Consider the following 12,857-nt stretch of genomic DNA (forward strand, 5'->3'; position numbering starts at 1 on the left):
CGATGGCAGCAGAGTTCTGTGTCAGGCCAACGGAGAAAACAGTTTCCATGATAACCTCTGCTTTAAAATGTGTAATGTTACTGTGTTCAGTTGATTTAATGGCATTAATGAAGCAGAAGTCGTTAACTCTTGTTTATTCCTTGTTTTTTTTGCTTTGTAGTTATTTCTTATTTTGTCATTTTCTCTGCTAGAGTTGCTTCCCTCATGTGTATTTTTATTGTGTTATTTCTGAGTTTAATTGTTTATGTTTTCCTGTTTTATTTTTGCCATTTCACCCTCCTTTTGTTCCCTCCCGGTTGTTCTTGTGTGTCTCTTCACTGTTATATCCTCCACCTCTTTGCCTGTTTGTAGATAGCCCCAAAATTTGTACATAATATGGCGACTGCCATTTTTGGGCTTCATAATGCGTCTTCATCAGTGATGTAACAGAGACTACTTCCATATTTTATACATGTTTCATAATCATCAAAAGACTTCTCAGTTTATTTCCAATAACAGGAAATTCCTTTCAAATCTCCCAGTTGCTCGAGGGCTTGCATGCAATATTTATGACAGCTTATCAAAGATAAGGCTGAAAACTAGACATCTCTAATGTTGACACAGTTCCTTTGAAAACTTAATAAATTGTGATATTTTTTATCACGCAATTCAAGATCTCATGAGCAAATTCGATCATTTCCTGAATGAGTCTGAATTTCTGAATTGTTATTATTTTTTGTTATTTTTGCATGTTTACATGTCTCCATCATTCCATATTATCCAACATGAATCCATTTAGGTTTGTGTGAGAGAGCATAGATAACGTGCAGCAGCAAGCAGTCATAAGACAAGCAGAGAAAATAAGTAACATGGCTTAAATCTAGATAATGTGTGTGATTTATATCTGAACTCCCCCCCTTTATATAAGCACAGAGCTGAATGGAAGCTCCTGTTCTCTCTTTGAACACAGTTTCACACATGATGATTTCTAAAAGGGGGTAAAAAAAAAACTGAATTCAGCCGGAGGTGAGTCAGTCACAGCGAACACACGAGGCTGCTCGTCACATGCCTCTAAATTACCTTTATTAGCACACAGAGCCAACTTAAAGGAGATTCTTTTTATGGTATGGAAATGACCACTGACTGCCACCAGATACAGTTGAAGACCCAAACATTGGTCCACAATGTCAGCAGTTAGTTTTTCTTATAAATTGATCGGGCTCTTAAGAAGCCTAATGAAAGTATGAGTCATTTCTGTTGGTACAAAAGCAAACAAACAGACAAACAAAAAACAAAAACGTGTGATAAGTATAATTCACAATGTAATGTAGCAAGATTTTTAAAAAGAAAACTGAATATTGTTAAAATGTAGGGATGAATGCTTCCATACTTTTCATCTCTTAATCATCAACCTTTTATTTTCTAATTTCTTCAGATAAAATAATCCAAATCTAAGGGTCCTATAAAAAAGGGTTTTGATTGTTTTCTTGTTCCTGTGATAATGAGTTTTATTCTTGCCATTGTGAGAAAACAATCAAATCAACTCAGGGAAACGAGCGTTGATATCCTGGGATATGGAATTAAATGAGTCAAGATCTGGAGAAGACAAGAGAAATGTTACTGTGATCACAGGGAAACAAAAACAACTCAAATCTGGTGTTCAAGAATTCACACTGCACAAGGCAAGGCAAGTGTATTTATATAGCACATTTCAACAACAAGGCCATTTAAAGTGCTTTACACAAGACATCAGAAGCATCATGACAGAGGAAAGAAAAGACACGTTTAAAAAATCCAGTATTGCTTTTAAGACCTGCACAAGACCTGATACGATAGATAGGCCAACATTCATTGTGATCACTTCACTGAAAACAGCATGGATACAAAGTGACACAGTCCATCCTTCATTGAATGAAAAAACTGCTGGATTAACCTTCAGGAGTCACGGCTGGAAATAGGAGCGATGGAGGACTGCAGCTCACCAAAGAGTGTGTGTGTGTGGGTGTGTGTGTAACTTTATGGGGGTGTGTGAGGATCATCCAGCTGTGAGGATAGACCCGCCCATTCATCGAAAGCCCCCCCCTGGGGGTCGCGTTGCCCCTTTTGATTTAGATCGACAGGCCTGTTGTCCAATGAAAACGCGTCAAAGCATGACTCACCCCCTTCTCCTTCTCCAATGGCAGCGCGGCGGAGAGGCGGCCTGCAGGAAGCACACTTGGTTGAATGGCCACTAAAGCAGCGATCAGCGGTAAATATGTTGTGATGCCACGCTCCTAACAGACACCGAGGTCCCGGGAGCACCATGTTGCACCGGAGAGGACAGTCCATGAAATGATACCACTGCGTTTCTGAGGATTGGCTGCGCGCGGAGTCTGGCTGCAAATCAAATCAGGAGTCTCTCTCTGGGGATTGAACAGTGATGGACAGCTGTTGGACATCGATCCCTCACAGAGGTTGATGATATATTGACCATTGCCTGCTTCGCCATGGACCAAGGAGCTGCTTTTTGTAACTGGCAAGGGGGGATTAAGAGGAGGAGAAGGAACGGCTGAGTTTTCTTCCTCCGCTCCCATCAGCCATCGCAAGTGAATGCGAGGTTTCGTGATGATGGTTCTTTGCCAAACGTGAGGCTCCAACACAGGTGCACTATAAATATGCACAATCAACATGGGATTTACCTTTTTCTGTCCCTCCACCTACCTACCGATAGTTTACCCTCAAACCGCAAAATCACGCGAGCAGGAAACATGTCCACGGATGTAACGAGCTCGCGGCGTAATTGATGATGGTGTGCTGTGATCTATGGGGACTGGAGCCGAGTTGTGTAATGGTTTTATATCATCTGGAGCGCGCGCTGCCGTGCAACCTCTCCATGGATGGCTGTTAATTGGGCCCAATGATGTAGAGCCAACTCCACCTGGATATAACGTTCCCTTATCCTCTATATGGTGAAAGTGTCTCCCCTGTGACTTTGGCACAATTGTTTTTATTCCCAGAACTTTACACCTCTCCTGGTTATTGCTTTGGGTAATTTTTAAACATTACAGAGCTATTTCTTATTTCATATAGTGTGACATTAAACCGTGATAGTTTATGCATTTTTTTTTGGATTTCAAGTGTCCAGGATGGAAGAATCCACTCATAGCAGACATGAACCCTAAATAGTTTCCGGACATTATTTTTCAGTGGATTAAACTTTTCCTGCAGTGTTTTTTTCTTCTGCTGCTGCCTCCTGTTAACCGCTATGTCCAGATCAAACAGTGTCAGCCCACCCGGAATCGGTGCGCCCGGGCTGAGGGGAGGGACCGAGCACAGATCAGCTTGGGGAGAGTCTGAGTCTGTGGCCAACGGGTGCCCATACTCCGCCAAATCCCCTCGCAAGAAGCTCACTCGGACCAACAGTAGGTGGAGGGACGAGGATGATCTGGACCACCGGCAGCCCGGCAGAGCCTCCACCACTGTCAGCAGGGTCAGCTTCAGGTCCAGGTCAGCTTGGCAGGACCATGGCGAGGAGAGCCGAGACAACAAACGCTCGTCCCCGAAGCGTCCAGACGGGGAGGTGAGACCCAAGTCAGTGGAGCTGGGTCTGGACGAGCGCAGAGCCAAGCCGAGGAGCGACGAGGAGGAGGTCATGCCCGAAGTGAACTTTTCTTTGGTGGCGTGCTGCACCAGCGTCATGCACATTTTCAAATCCAAGAAATTCCAGTCGGAGAAGTTGGAGCGGCTTTACCAGCGCTACTTTTTCCGCCTCAACCAGAGCAGTCTGACTATGCTCATGGCCGTGCTGGTGCTGGTCTTCACGGTCATGCTGGGCTTCCACTGCTCCAGCGGCACGGGGAAGCCGAGCATCACATATGCGGTGGTGTTTTCAGTGACCATCTTCCTGACGCTCGTGCTCATGGTGGTCTGCAACAGGAACGCCTTTCACCAGGACCATATGTGGATTGTGTGCTATGTGGTCATCCTGGTGGTGCTCGTGATCCAGGTGATTGGAGTGCTGCTCGTGCAGCCCAGAAGTGCCTCAGAGGGGATTTGGTGGACTGTGTTCTTCATCCATGTCATCTACACACTACTGCCCGTCAGGATGCGCGCGGCAGTCATCACTGGAGTTATTCTTTCTGCCATTCATGTGGCTGTTTCTTGGATGTTAAACGGAGTGGACAGCTTTGTATGGAAACAGGTATGTAGAGGAATGTGTTGTGAATGTAGATAATTTGGATTCAACGTTTTTATTGTGCGCAAAAACGCGCAGCAGAACTTAGGTATTCCCCTTTCCTTCCTGCTGCTGCTGCTACTTGTTTCCCCTGTGAAATCGGATAACAAGCAGTTGCTTTAATGAACGTGTTAATAAGTACCCTGTACTTTTAGCAGAACCATTAAACAGTGTAGTGATGTAGCTGGAAAATAGTTTCTCATAGTTCACAGTCTCTGAGGCCAAGATGGAAAAAGGCACTATCGCCACAGCTTCATGCATGGGGGATTACTCCTGCAAGCTTTTAATGTCACATGTTGTGCAAACAAGAAAACATCTCTCAAGAGAAGTCTGTGAGTGTATGATTCATCATATTAGAACTTAAAAGAGGCACCAAAACACATGCTACTTAGAGATAGATTTGGGAGGGAGCTGTATGCAGCCACAAAGAGACATGATGATGAAAGGGTTTTTTTTTTTTTGCAACTTGCTTCAAGTTTTAGCACTTCAGATGTTGTCTGATACATTCAAAGCATTCAATGCCCTTTGAAGTTTATTCATCGAAATGATATTGTTGTAACCAACCAGAGCTTATTCTTTCATTAATTTTTTTTATTATGCCTGTTTGAGAAACAGGACAGTAGACAGAGGCAGAAATCGAAAAGAGAGAGAGAGTGAGGGAAAGGAGCCACAGGTCAGGTTCCCACCTCAAGGACTAAAGCCTCTGTAAAAGGAAAGTGCGCACCAAACGGATCTAAGGCAAAGCTGAGGGTGGTTAATTGAGGAGTATTTTCCAGGTTTATTTTTTCGGCTTGTTATGCCTTTATTTAGAGAAAGCACAGTGGATAGACTCAGATATCGGGGATAAGGAGGACATGCAGGAAAGGAGCCCCAGGTCAGATTCCAACCCAGGCCACCCACTTGGAGGACCACAGCCTCCATGGGGGGCGCGTGCACAAACGACTAGGCTACTAGCGCCCCTGGCTGAGGAGAGTTGACTATAGAAGAAGCTGGGCAGAGCAGGTGTGAATCTGGGAGAGTAAAAAAGAAGGTGCTTGGAGCAGTTCCTAAAGTTAGATGCAAACTCTTGTAAAAATCCTGATACAACTCCTCCCATAATTTCAGAGTCAGAATATATAATCTTGGTTCACTGCCAAGTAGATGTAAATATTCAAGAAGTGTGTCTTTTAGTTTTGGTGCATACAAAAAAATAAAGATAATTTAATATTATCAAGAAACCTAAATGAATGCAAACAGATTACATCTGAAATATGCATAGCACCTTTCTTCTATTAATTTTTAACTTGAGCTAGTGATTTGCAGACAAGCACTTGGCCATACAGTAGCTGTTGGTTACCATGGAAACTGTAATAGCTGGCTTGTTGCTCCTAAGGCGTGCAGACGAGATAACCACAGTTGTTGCTCTAGTGCACGTTTACAAACTAGTCCGATTTTTTTTTTTTTTTTTTTTGTGCTAACACACGAGGCTGCACTTTTGTATTAAAAAAAAAAAAATCGATATTCCATTTTATTAAACTGCAGTAAAGAGCTCTTAATGAAACAGGAAGAAATGAAAACCTATATATGACCTATACAAGCCACAGCAAAGATTACCAATGAAGGATATGTGTGACTGTCATAAAGCAGAATGATTAATGTGAAGGAGAGATTAGCAAAGAAATGAGAGGAACTGCTTTGTCACCAGGGGGCGCCAAAACAGACACAAACCAATAGTTAATTGCAGGAGCTTAAAAGATGACCAACAATGGTGATTCTAGAGTCTATTGGGGCCCAGGACAAAACTTTAAAGGGGCCCTTTAAAGTGTTTGGAGTGGACACTTCATCCGTTTCTTTTTCTGCCTCTCAGAAATGTGAGTAACGATGCAGCGTCTTGCTTTTTTTCCCCACTCCAAAATGGATAACTTTTTCTTTCTTCGGTGACTTTGACAAAGGCTCTCCCAGAGTTAATGCATGCAAAACTTAGGAGCGCAATTAGAGGGGTCGGCTGTCAGACGGGGGGCCTTTTCAGGGATGTTTCCAAGTGTCATTGCAAAATCTGCACATTTCTAGCCACTGCTGTGCTAAAGTTTGCCAGCCCTCGGGGCCCCTACTGGCCTGGGGCCTCAAGCAGATGCCTGCCTAGCTTGTTGACAAGCAACGCCTGTGATGACCAAGAGTGATTAAAAATGTTCTGTTATGGTTTTTCTCCTAAGGACTTAAGACCCAGAGGATGTTTTTTTAAAAATGTGTGGTTCATGCAATCTGTAAGAAACAGGCAGCTTAGATGTTCAGCGAATTAAATTCTACTCGCAGCCTTTTATAGCTGGCCTTGAAGCACACTTCTAACCACGGAAATGTAGTATAGTAAGTACTGATAATTTTTTTTTACCATGGACTGCTGTAAAATGCAGGAAATCTAAGCTGATTTAGAGAACAAAGGGGTGTTTGCTCTTGGCTTTGGAACGACCAATATCAGGTGGTTTGTTTTACTCCATTAGGACGTGTAATAAGCTTAGAGTCGAGGGTTTCAGGGGATATGGTTTTAATGTTCCTGCTGAGCTACATTTTTCCTCATATAATCTGAATATGTCTTGTAGATTTTTACAAGCTCAATATTACTTTGCAACGACTTCTTTTGGGCTGGTGGACTCAGGTGCTCACACTAATGGGTTAAACTTTCCACCATTAGGAACACTTTATTGCATTGTCTGCTGAGTGCTACAACTCAGGATTATAAACGCCGTGCGTCGTGTTATTGTGCATGTTGTTGTGTCTTGTAACACAGAAGCTCCTCACTCCAGCTGCTGTTGTTTTGGCTGTTTACTTAATTGACTGTTTTGTAGCCTTGTGCTGCTCATAAAGCCTTTATGTCTGAGCATCTAAGGAACTCCCTATAGTGAGATGGTTCACGCTCTTTTGCCAAAAGTGTGAATACTTTGTTGGTTATGAACTCTGTTGTACACAACGAGAACAACATGCAAACAACAGGTTACTTTGACTCTCCTATAGGCTGATCTAATGTTTGGTTGTTGCCTGTTTTGACATAAAGTTGATAAAGTGAAGGGACATATATGATGGGGAGTCTGGATTCTATGTTATTATTTGAAAATTGACCAGATGCGTTTCCTTGTCGGACTTCCTGTCTGGGTAGATCAGCTCTGTTCACTTAGACGTGCGCTTGCGGGCTCCTTTGAAAATAGACTCGGCGCATATCTGGAGCCGATCAAAGACAGCGTGGCAGTTCTGATACGCGCTTGAGACGGACCGCAGCGTGTGCAGTGGAAACACGACCATTAGAGATCAATTGATAAATTTGGGCAGTGTCCCTGTTGCCAAGCAACCATGATAGCAGCACCAGAAATAGCTACCATAACTTAACCTGCTACTTTAAAGGTAATTTGAAGTTTCAAGGATTCTTAAGTTTTTACTGTAGTTATTCGTAATTCTATTACTTAAATTTAAAAGCGTATTACTCAGATGCTTGAGAGTCGGCCAAGTTTGTTAAGTGGCACGCAATGAATCATGGGATATGTCGGTCACCAGATGGATCCTTGGTGGTCTGGGATGCATTATGTCAGCAGCATTTGAATAAGCTGAGTTGAAATGAGGCAGCCTGTGATGCGCCGCTGTGACATCATCAGTCTTCAAAGGTGCCCTTCGCAGTCAGTGAATTGGGACGCAGCAACTGACTTCAATGTGTCTCCTTTGGCATCATTCAGAGCAGATTTCTGCATCATAGTGCACCATTGTACCAAGTTAACGCTCCTTTGTTCATGCCTCACTGCTTTGTGAACTCCTACTCCCACTGTCCCGAGTAATCCCTATGTTGACCAAATTTGCTTGCTGTTTCCTGACTCTATCATAACCTGCAGCTGGGTGATGAATGTTATCAGCTGGCCTATTACTTGCTTGTTTTTCATCCTCCATCCCATCTATCCTGCAGGTCCCAACATCATGAATCACATGAAAAACTAAAAGACAGAGTTAAAAAAAACCCACAAGTTTCAAAACAGCTAAAAATATTACAGAAACCCACTGTAGAGTATCAAAAGTCTTACAACCTTTTTTGATATGAATCTACAGTGTGCAAAGAAGTTGTTCACCACCGGAAAAGGATGTAGCATTTCTCTCTCTCATTTTATTTTTTTTTTTTTTGGTTTGGTTATCCAAGCAGAAAGCGGTCTGATAGTTTAGCTTTTCTGCATAAATCGCATGTGACCCTGCATCTATTTGTATTTTCTGCTGGAGCCACATTGTCATTGGATGTGTTGATGTGAGCGTGTGGGAACTGGCTGCCGTATTTGTTGTTCTTCGCTCACCATACTGTTGTTTTTTAGCATATCTGTCCTCCCCTGTTTACATAGGACCCTGCTCGTCTCTCAGTGCGACCACCAATGTTTATATGAGATCCCAAGATAACGCACTTTTCTATGCTTGAACTCGAGTTTTTCTCAAGTCTGTAAGAAATGCAATGTTGGCGAACCCAGTAACCTTTGCTAATGTCAGCCTGAAGGTTTGTACCAGAAATCACATCAGTGCAAAAAGAAGGATAAGTGTCTGTTTTCACTTGAGACAGGTGATGACTTATCCCTTTACCTTTTTATGTACTGATAGGCCTCTGAGCATTAGCATAGCATAACTTTCCCCATCTTGTTTTTCGAAGTGCCAGTGCATTGGTATAACTCCATCATCGCTAGCAGGTCACCATTTGCACTTTCACACTAAGACAAAACAAAAATAAATAAATAAAAAACACAAAAGTAAAAGTAAATATTCAATGAAATTAACCGCGAGCATGCAGGATGGGCGATAACATTTACATCATGCTAATTATCTGGTTAAGTGAGAACAATAGCATCAGATAGCAGCTCCGGGCTGATAGCTGAGCTGTGGTTTGTGACTGCTGACGACTTCTTGCAGCCATGCAGGTTTAATGAGGACGGAGGCGCAGGACATGATGCTGAACTCTTGTTCACCTCAGGCAGTTTTAGACCTTTTATCAGGAACCCAGAATGGTTTTGAAGAGATCACGATCCATTAAAGAACTTTTTTTTTATTTTTGTTTTGGATTTAAAGGTCAGACAATCTGAGGGTGACCAGGGTATCATGGATGTTAAGAACTCTAGGTTACAAAGAACAGCTGTTTCAACAGCATGTGCAGGACTTAACTTTCATGTAAAAAGGCATTTAAAGACAATTGAAGCTAAAATAATAGCCTATATTTGTTAATATCTGGTCAAATATAGGTTACAAAAAATATACCCTTGAGTAACTATTATTTTCCAATTGAAAAGTTTACGTTGGTTTCTTCATCACTTCATAACGCAGAGGATAACAGTCGAGGACTGTTGTTTGCATAAGACGGTTGAAATTAATCTTAAATTAAAACCTCAGTAGTTTCAAAAGAACTTAATTCAGGTTTTACAGATAGCAGGAACATGAAATGATGTTTTTAAAGATATCTCAGGGAAGTCAGTCTGAATCTGCATTAATACCAGTGAATGTCGACACTGGACTGTTGTTTCCCATGCATAGTACAGAGGGTTAAAAATGGAGGTTACAAATGAAAGTCCATTTTTTTTGGAGCATCAATAAAAACAGCAAAGCTCTACCCACAATATGATCTCTATCCAGATATACATTGATTTTGAATTATGACCATGTCCTATACAGAATTCACTACAACAGTTATTATCTTTCTAAACTGCCATCACAGCGTTTTAGCCTGCTGTAACATCTGATGATGAGATAGATGATAGATAGATACTTTATTGATCCAGAGGGAAATTCAGGGCATCCAGTAGCAGTATACAGACAGGCAGGACACAAGACACAAGACATTGGTTACAGTACAAAACATCGGTTACAATACAATACACACCCGCTGTCCCCCCTCCCCTCTCTATACAATAATCCCCCAAACAACATCTGCATCCATACATGTATTTTCAAGGAGCACATGACGATATATTGCCATATTGATTTTTTGAGCGCAGCCCTAGCTGATGGTATATATTTATAAGTAAAGCCAAAACAAGTTTTAAACATGAATAACAGAATTGACACAGTTCGTACAAAAGATTTATGAATGCATGATCCTCACTCAGCCAATCAGAAGAGATCACCCTTCGTCACTGATCCTGCTATTGTGGCATTTGAACCAAATATGATAACTTCGTCAATGTTTATTTTTCTACATTTTCTAAAAATTTGCCACATTTTATCACAGAAATAAAATTCTGTTTTATCCCCCAATAACACTCTGAGGTTGAGTTTTTGAATTTCGAAGTATTTCGATGAGTGCCCTATAAAGGGTTAAATTCCTAAGTGTTATTTTTTTTTTCCTGCGTCCTCTCCTTTCTGCCTCCTCTCCTTTTTCATGAAGGAGACAAGCGGACAGTAGCACTTGGCAGGATTCCAGAGGTACCAGGGTTTCTGCCTGTCTAATTGAATTCCACGTTGCTCTAAATGTGTGGAAACTCAAAACAGATGTCTATATGATCTCCCCTCCCTTTTACCCTATCTTCTTAAACCCTCTCCCTCTTGATCCTGAACTGCTTCTAGTCATGCATTTAATTTCCCTGTTAGACTGAAGCCCCGGTGGACTGACTTTTAACCACTTCCCTCCCTGCAGGACAAACTGCACGAAGCTCTAGAGCGATGAGTGAGATTGTCCCGCAGAAAAAACTGTCTTCAGAAGGATGAAGACATAACATTCATTTTTATCCTCTGCCCCTGTGGCAGTGTTGAAAAGTTTCAGCTGCTTTTTGCTTGATTCAATCATATTCAATAATCAGAGCACCCAGAGGCCAAACAGTGTGACACAGGATGATGCTGTTTTGGAGATCCGATTTGACTCAATCATGGATGCAGGGCAAAGCATGAGTACCTTTCAGAAACCACTGGTGACACATTCCCCGATGAGTCGACAAAACAGCTCAGTATTGCCATAACGTAGCAACAAAGTCCATTTTACAAACACCATCAAACTCCTCTCCCTGCAGGGATCCCCTGTGCCTGTGTGCATTTCTTTAACACAAGCCATGGACCACCTGCGCGACATTTGGGAGACTGGGTCACATTCAGAGCCATTTTTTATTTTTACAATACTTTATTAAGGCCTCTCCTTTTTTAGGGTAGAGAGCCTTTTAATCCATCGCCTTGCTATGAGGAAGAGACGTGTGGAAGAGCATCTCCGGATAATTTCAGGGGCAAAATGTGGAACTGTTTTAGGAGGTTATGAAATTGAAGTGGAGCACATTTATGTGATTAAGAAGAATTCAAACATTTGCAACTTGGTAAATCAAAGCAACACTTAAAGGCAGGGTAGGTAATTTTCTAAAACCTAGCTTGATTTTAAAAGTAGCGGCCTCTCACCCACCCACCCCCTCCCTTCTGAAAAGCCACGCCCCTCTCTTACATGCACTTGCGACATTGGTCCAGTTGCACGCATGGGGTAGAGAGGCTTGATTGGTTTAATAAAACGTGGCTGAGTGCTGACATTGATCAAACTGCTACATGATAGATTTTTTCCTTTTCTCTTTCAGAGCACGTGAATTATTAACCACTGTCAGGACATGAAAACAATTTTAACCAACATATTAAAAAGTGTATCTGGAGAACATAACATACCCTACCTTTAACCTTTTAACAACATGCCATATTGATGTCGATCAACTTGTGACATTTAATGGGTGGGTTAAAGTGGTCAGTGTGCTACAACTCCAAGGACGTCTTATCTGAACAATCAAACATCTTTGTTCCAGAAGAGCAGCAACAAGCAGGCACAGCAAGCAGACAAACAACTTGTTGCATTATTGAGATATTTAAGGTCTCTGTTGTTGATTCTGAGCAGATTGTTTGACGATGTCATTTTAAATTGTCGGATAGTTTCCACTTCTACGTCATTGTTTCTGCTGCAGCGAGTGGAGCAACACACCGCTGAGCTTCATTGCTTCATTCTACTCATCTGACATTCATTAATTTTAATTAGTTTGTTTGCTACTTTGGAATTCAGCCTCATGGTGATGTTGTTATTTGCAGGGGGAATTATAAATAATTATGTCACACATCTTTAATATGTAATTATTCTTCCAAGAGCTTGTAGAAGGATCATAAAAATAATAATAATAATGTGCTGCTTGTTGTTGGCCTAAACCAGTTTGTGACGATGACATTGTTGCAGTGGGGTTTGTAACAGGACTAAATATTCTCTTGAATCTTCATTAAAAGAGATTGTTTCGTTGCTCCATAGTTGGGCTGAATTGCCTTTGTGTTTCCTCCCTCTTATCGACCTTTCACACTTGCAGAAAACTCCAGAAAAAACTCTTGATATTTACAGGAGTTGTTGTATGTGTGAACACAAACAGGCGAAGTTTTCACTTTGCCTCGAGTTGCTTTACCCTTAATTACGTAAACTACAGGTTGCATAATGGTTGGCTTTAATCACAAGTTTCAATTAATGTGATAATGATTTTTTTTCAGGCAAAGACACCTTCAGGCTAAGGGTGTTAGCACAGTCTGATTACCTCAGTATTGACTTGCGATCAGTGACAGGCAATGAACCTCATGGTCCCTTCCCATGTCAACCCTCCACAGCTGTTGATAACCAGCTGTTGACATATCGTTGACTCGAGGGACACGAGCAGGTTGTTGTTTTTTTTTTAGAGCAGTTTCCTTTAAGTGT

The 12,857-nt window shown here is 41.8% G+C and overlaps 1 protein-coding gene across 1 annotated transcript in view; it reads left to right on the top strand.

The window, feature by feature from the left end:
* Positions 1-2,152: 2,152 nt before the first annotated feature.
* The window catches only part of adcy5 (adenylate cyclase 5), a 58,213-nt gene continuing 47,508 nt past the window's right edge, over positions 2,153-12,857 (top strand). Inside the window, exon 1 of the mRNA XM_079356811.1 lies at positions 2,153-4,159. Coding sequence (XP_079212937.1) covers positions 3,224-4,159 — 936 coding nt within the window. The 5' untranslated portion in view covers positions 2,153-3,223. The remainder of the gene's footprint in view (positions 4,160-12,857) is intronic.

Source organism: Symphodus melops (genome assembly GCF_947650265.1).
Source record: "Symphodus melops genome assembly, chromosome: 12".
In the NCBI taxonomy this organism is placed as follows: Eukaryota; Metazoa; Chordata; class Actinopteri; order Labriformes; family Labridae; genus Symphodus; species Symphodus melops.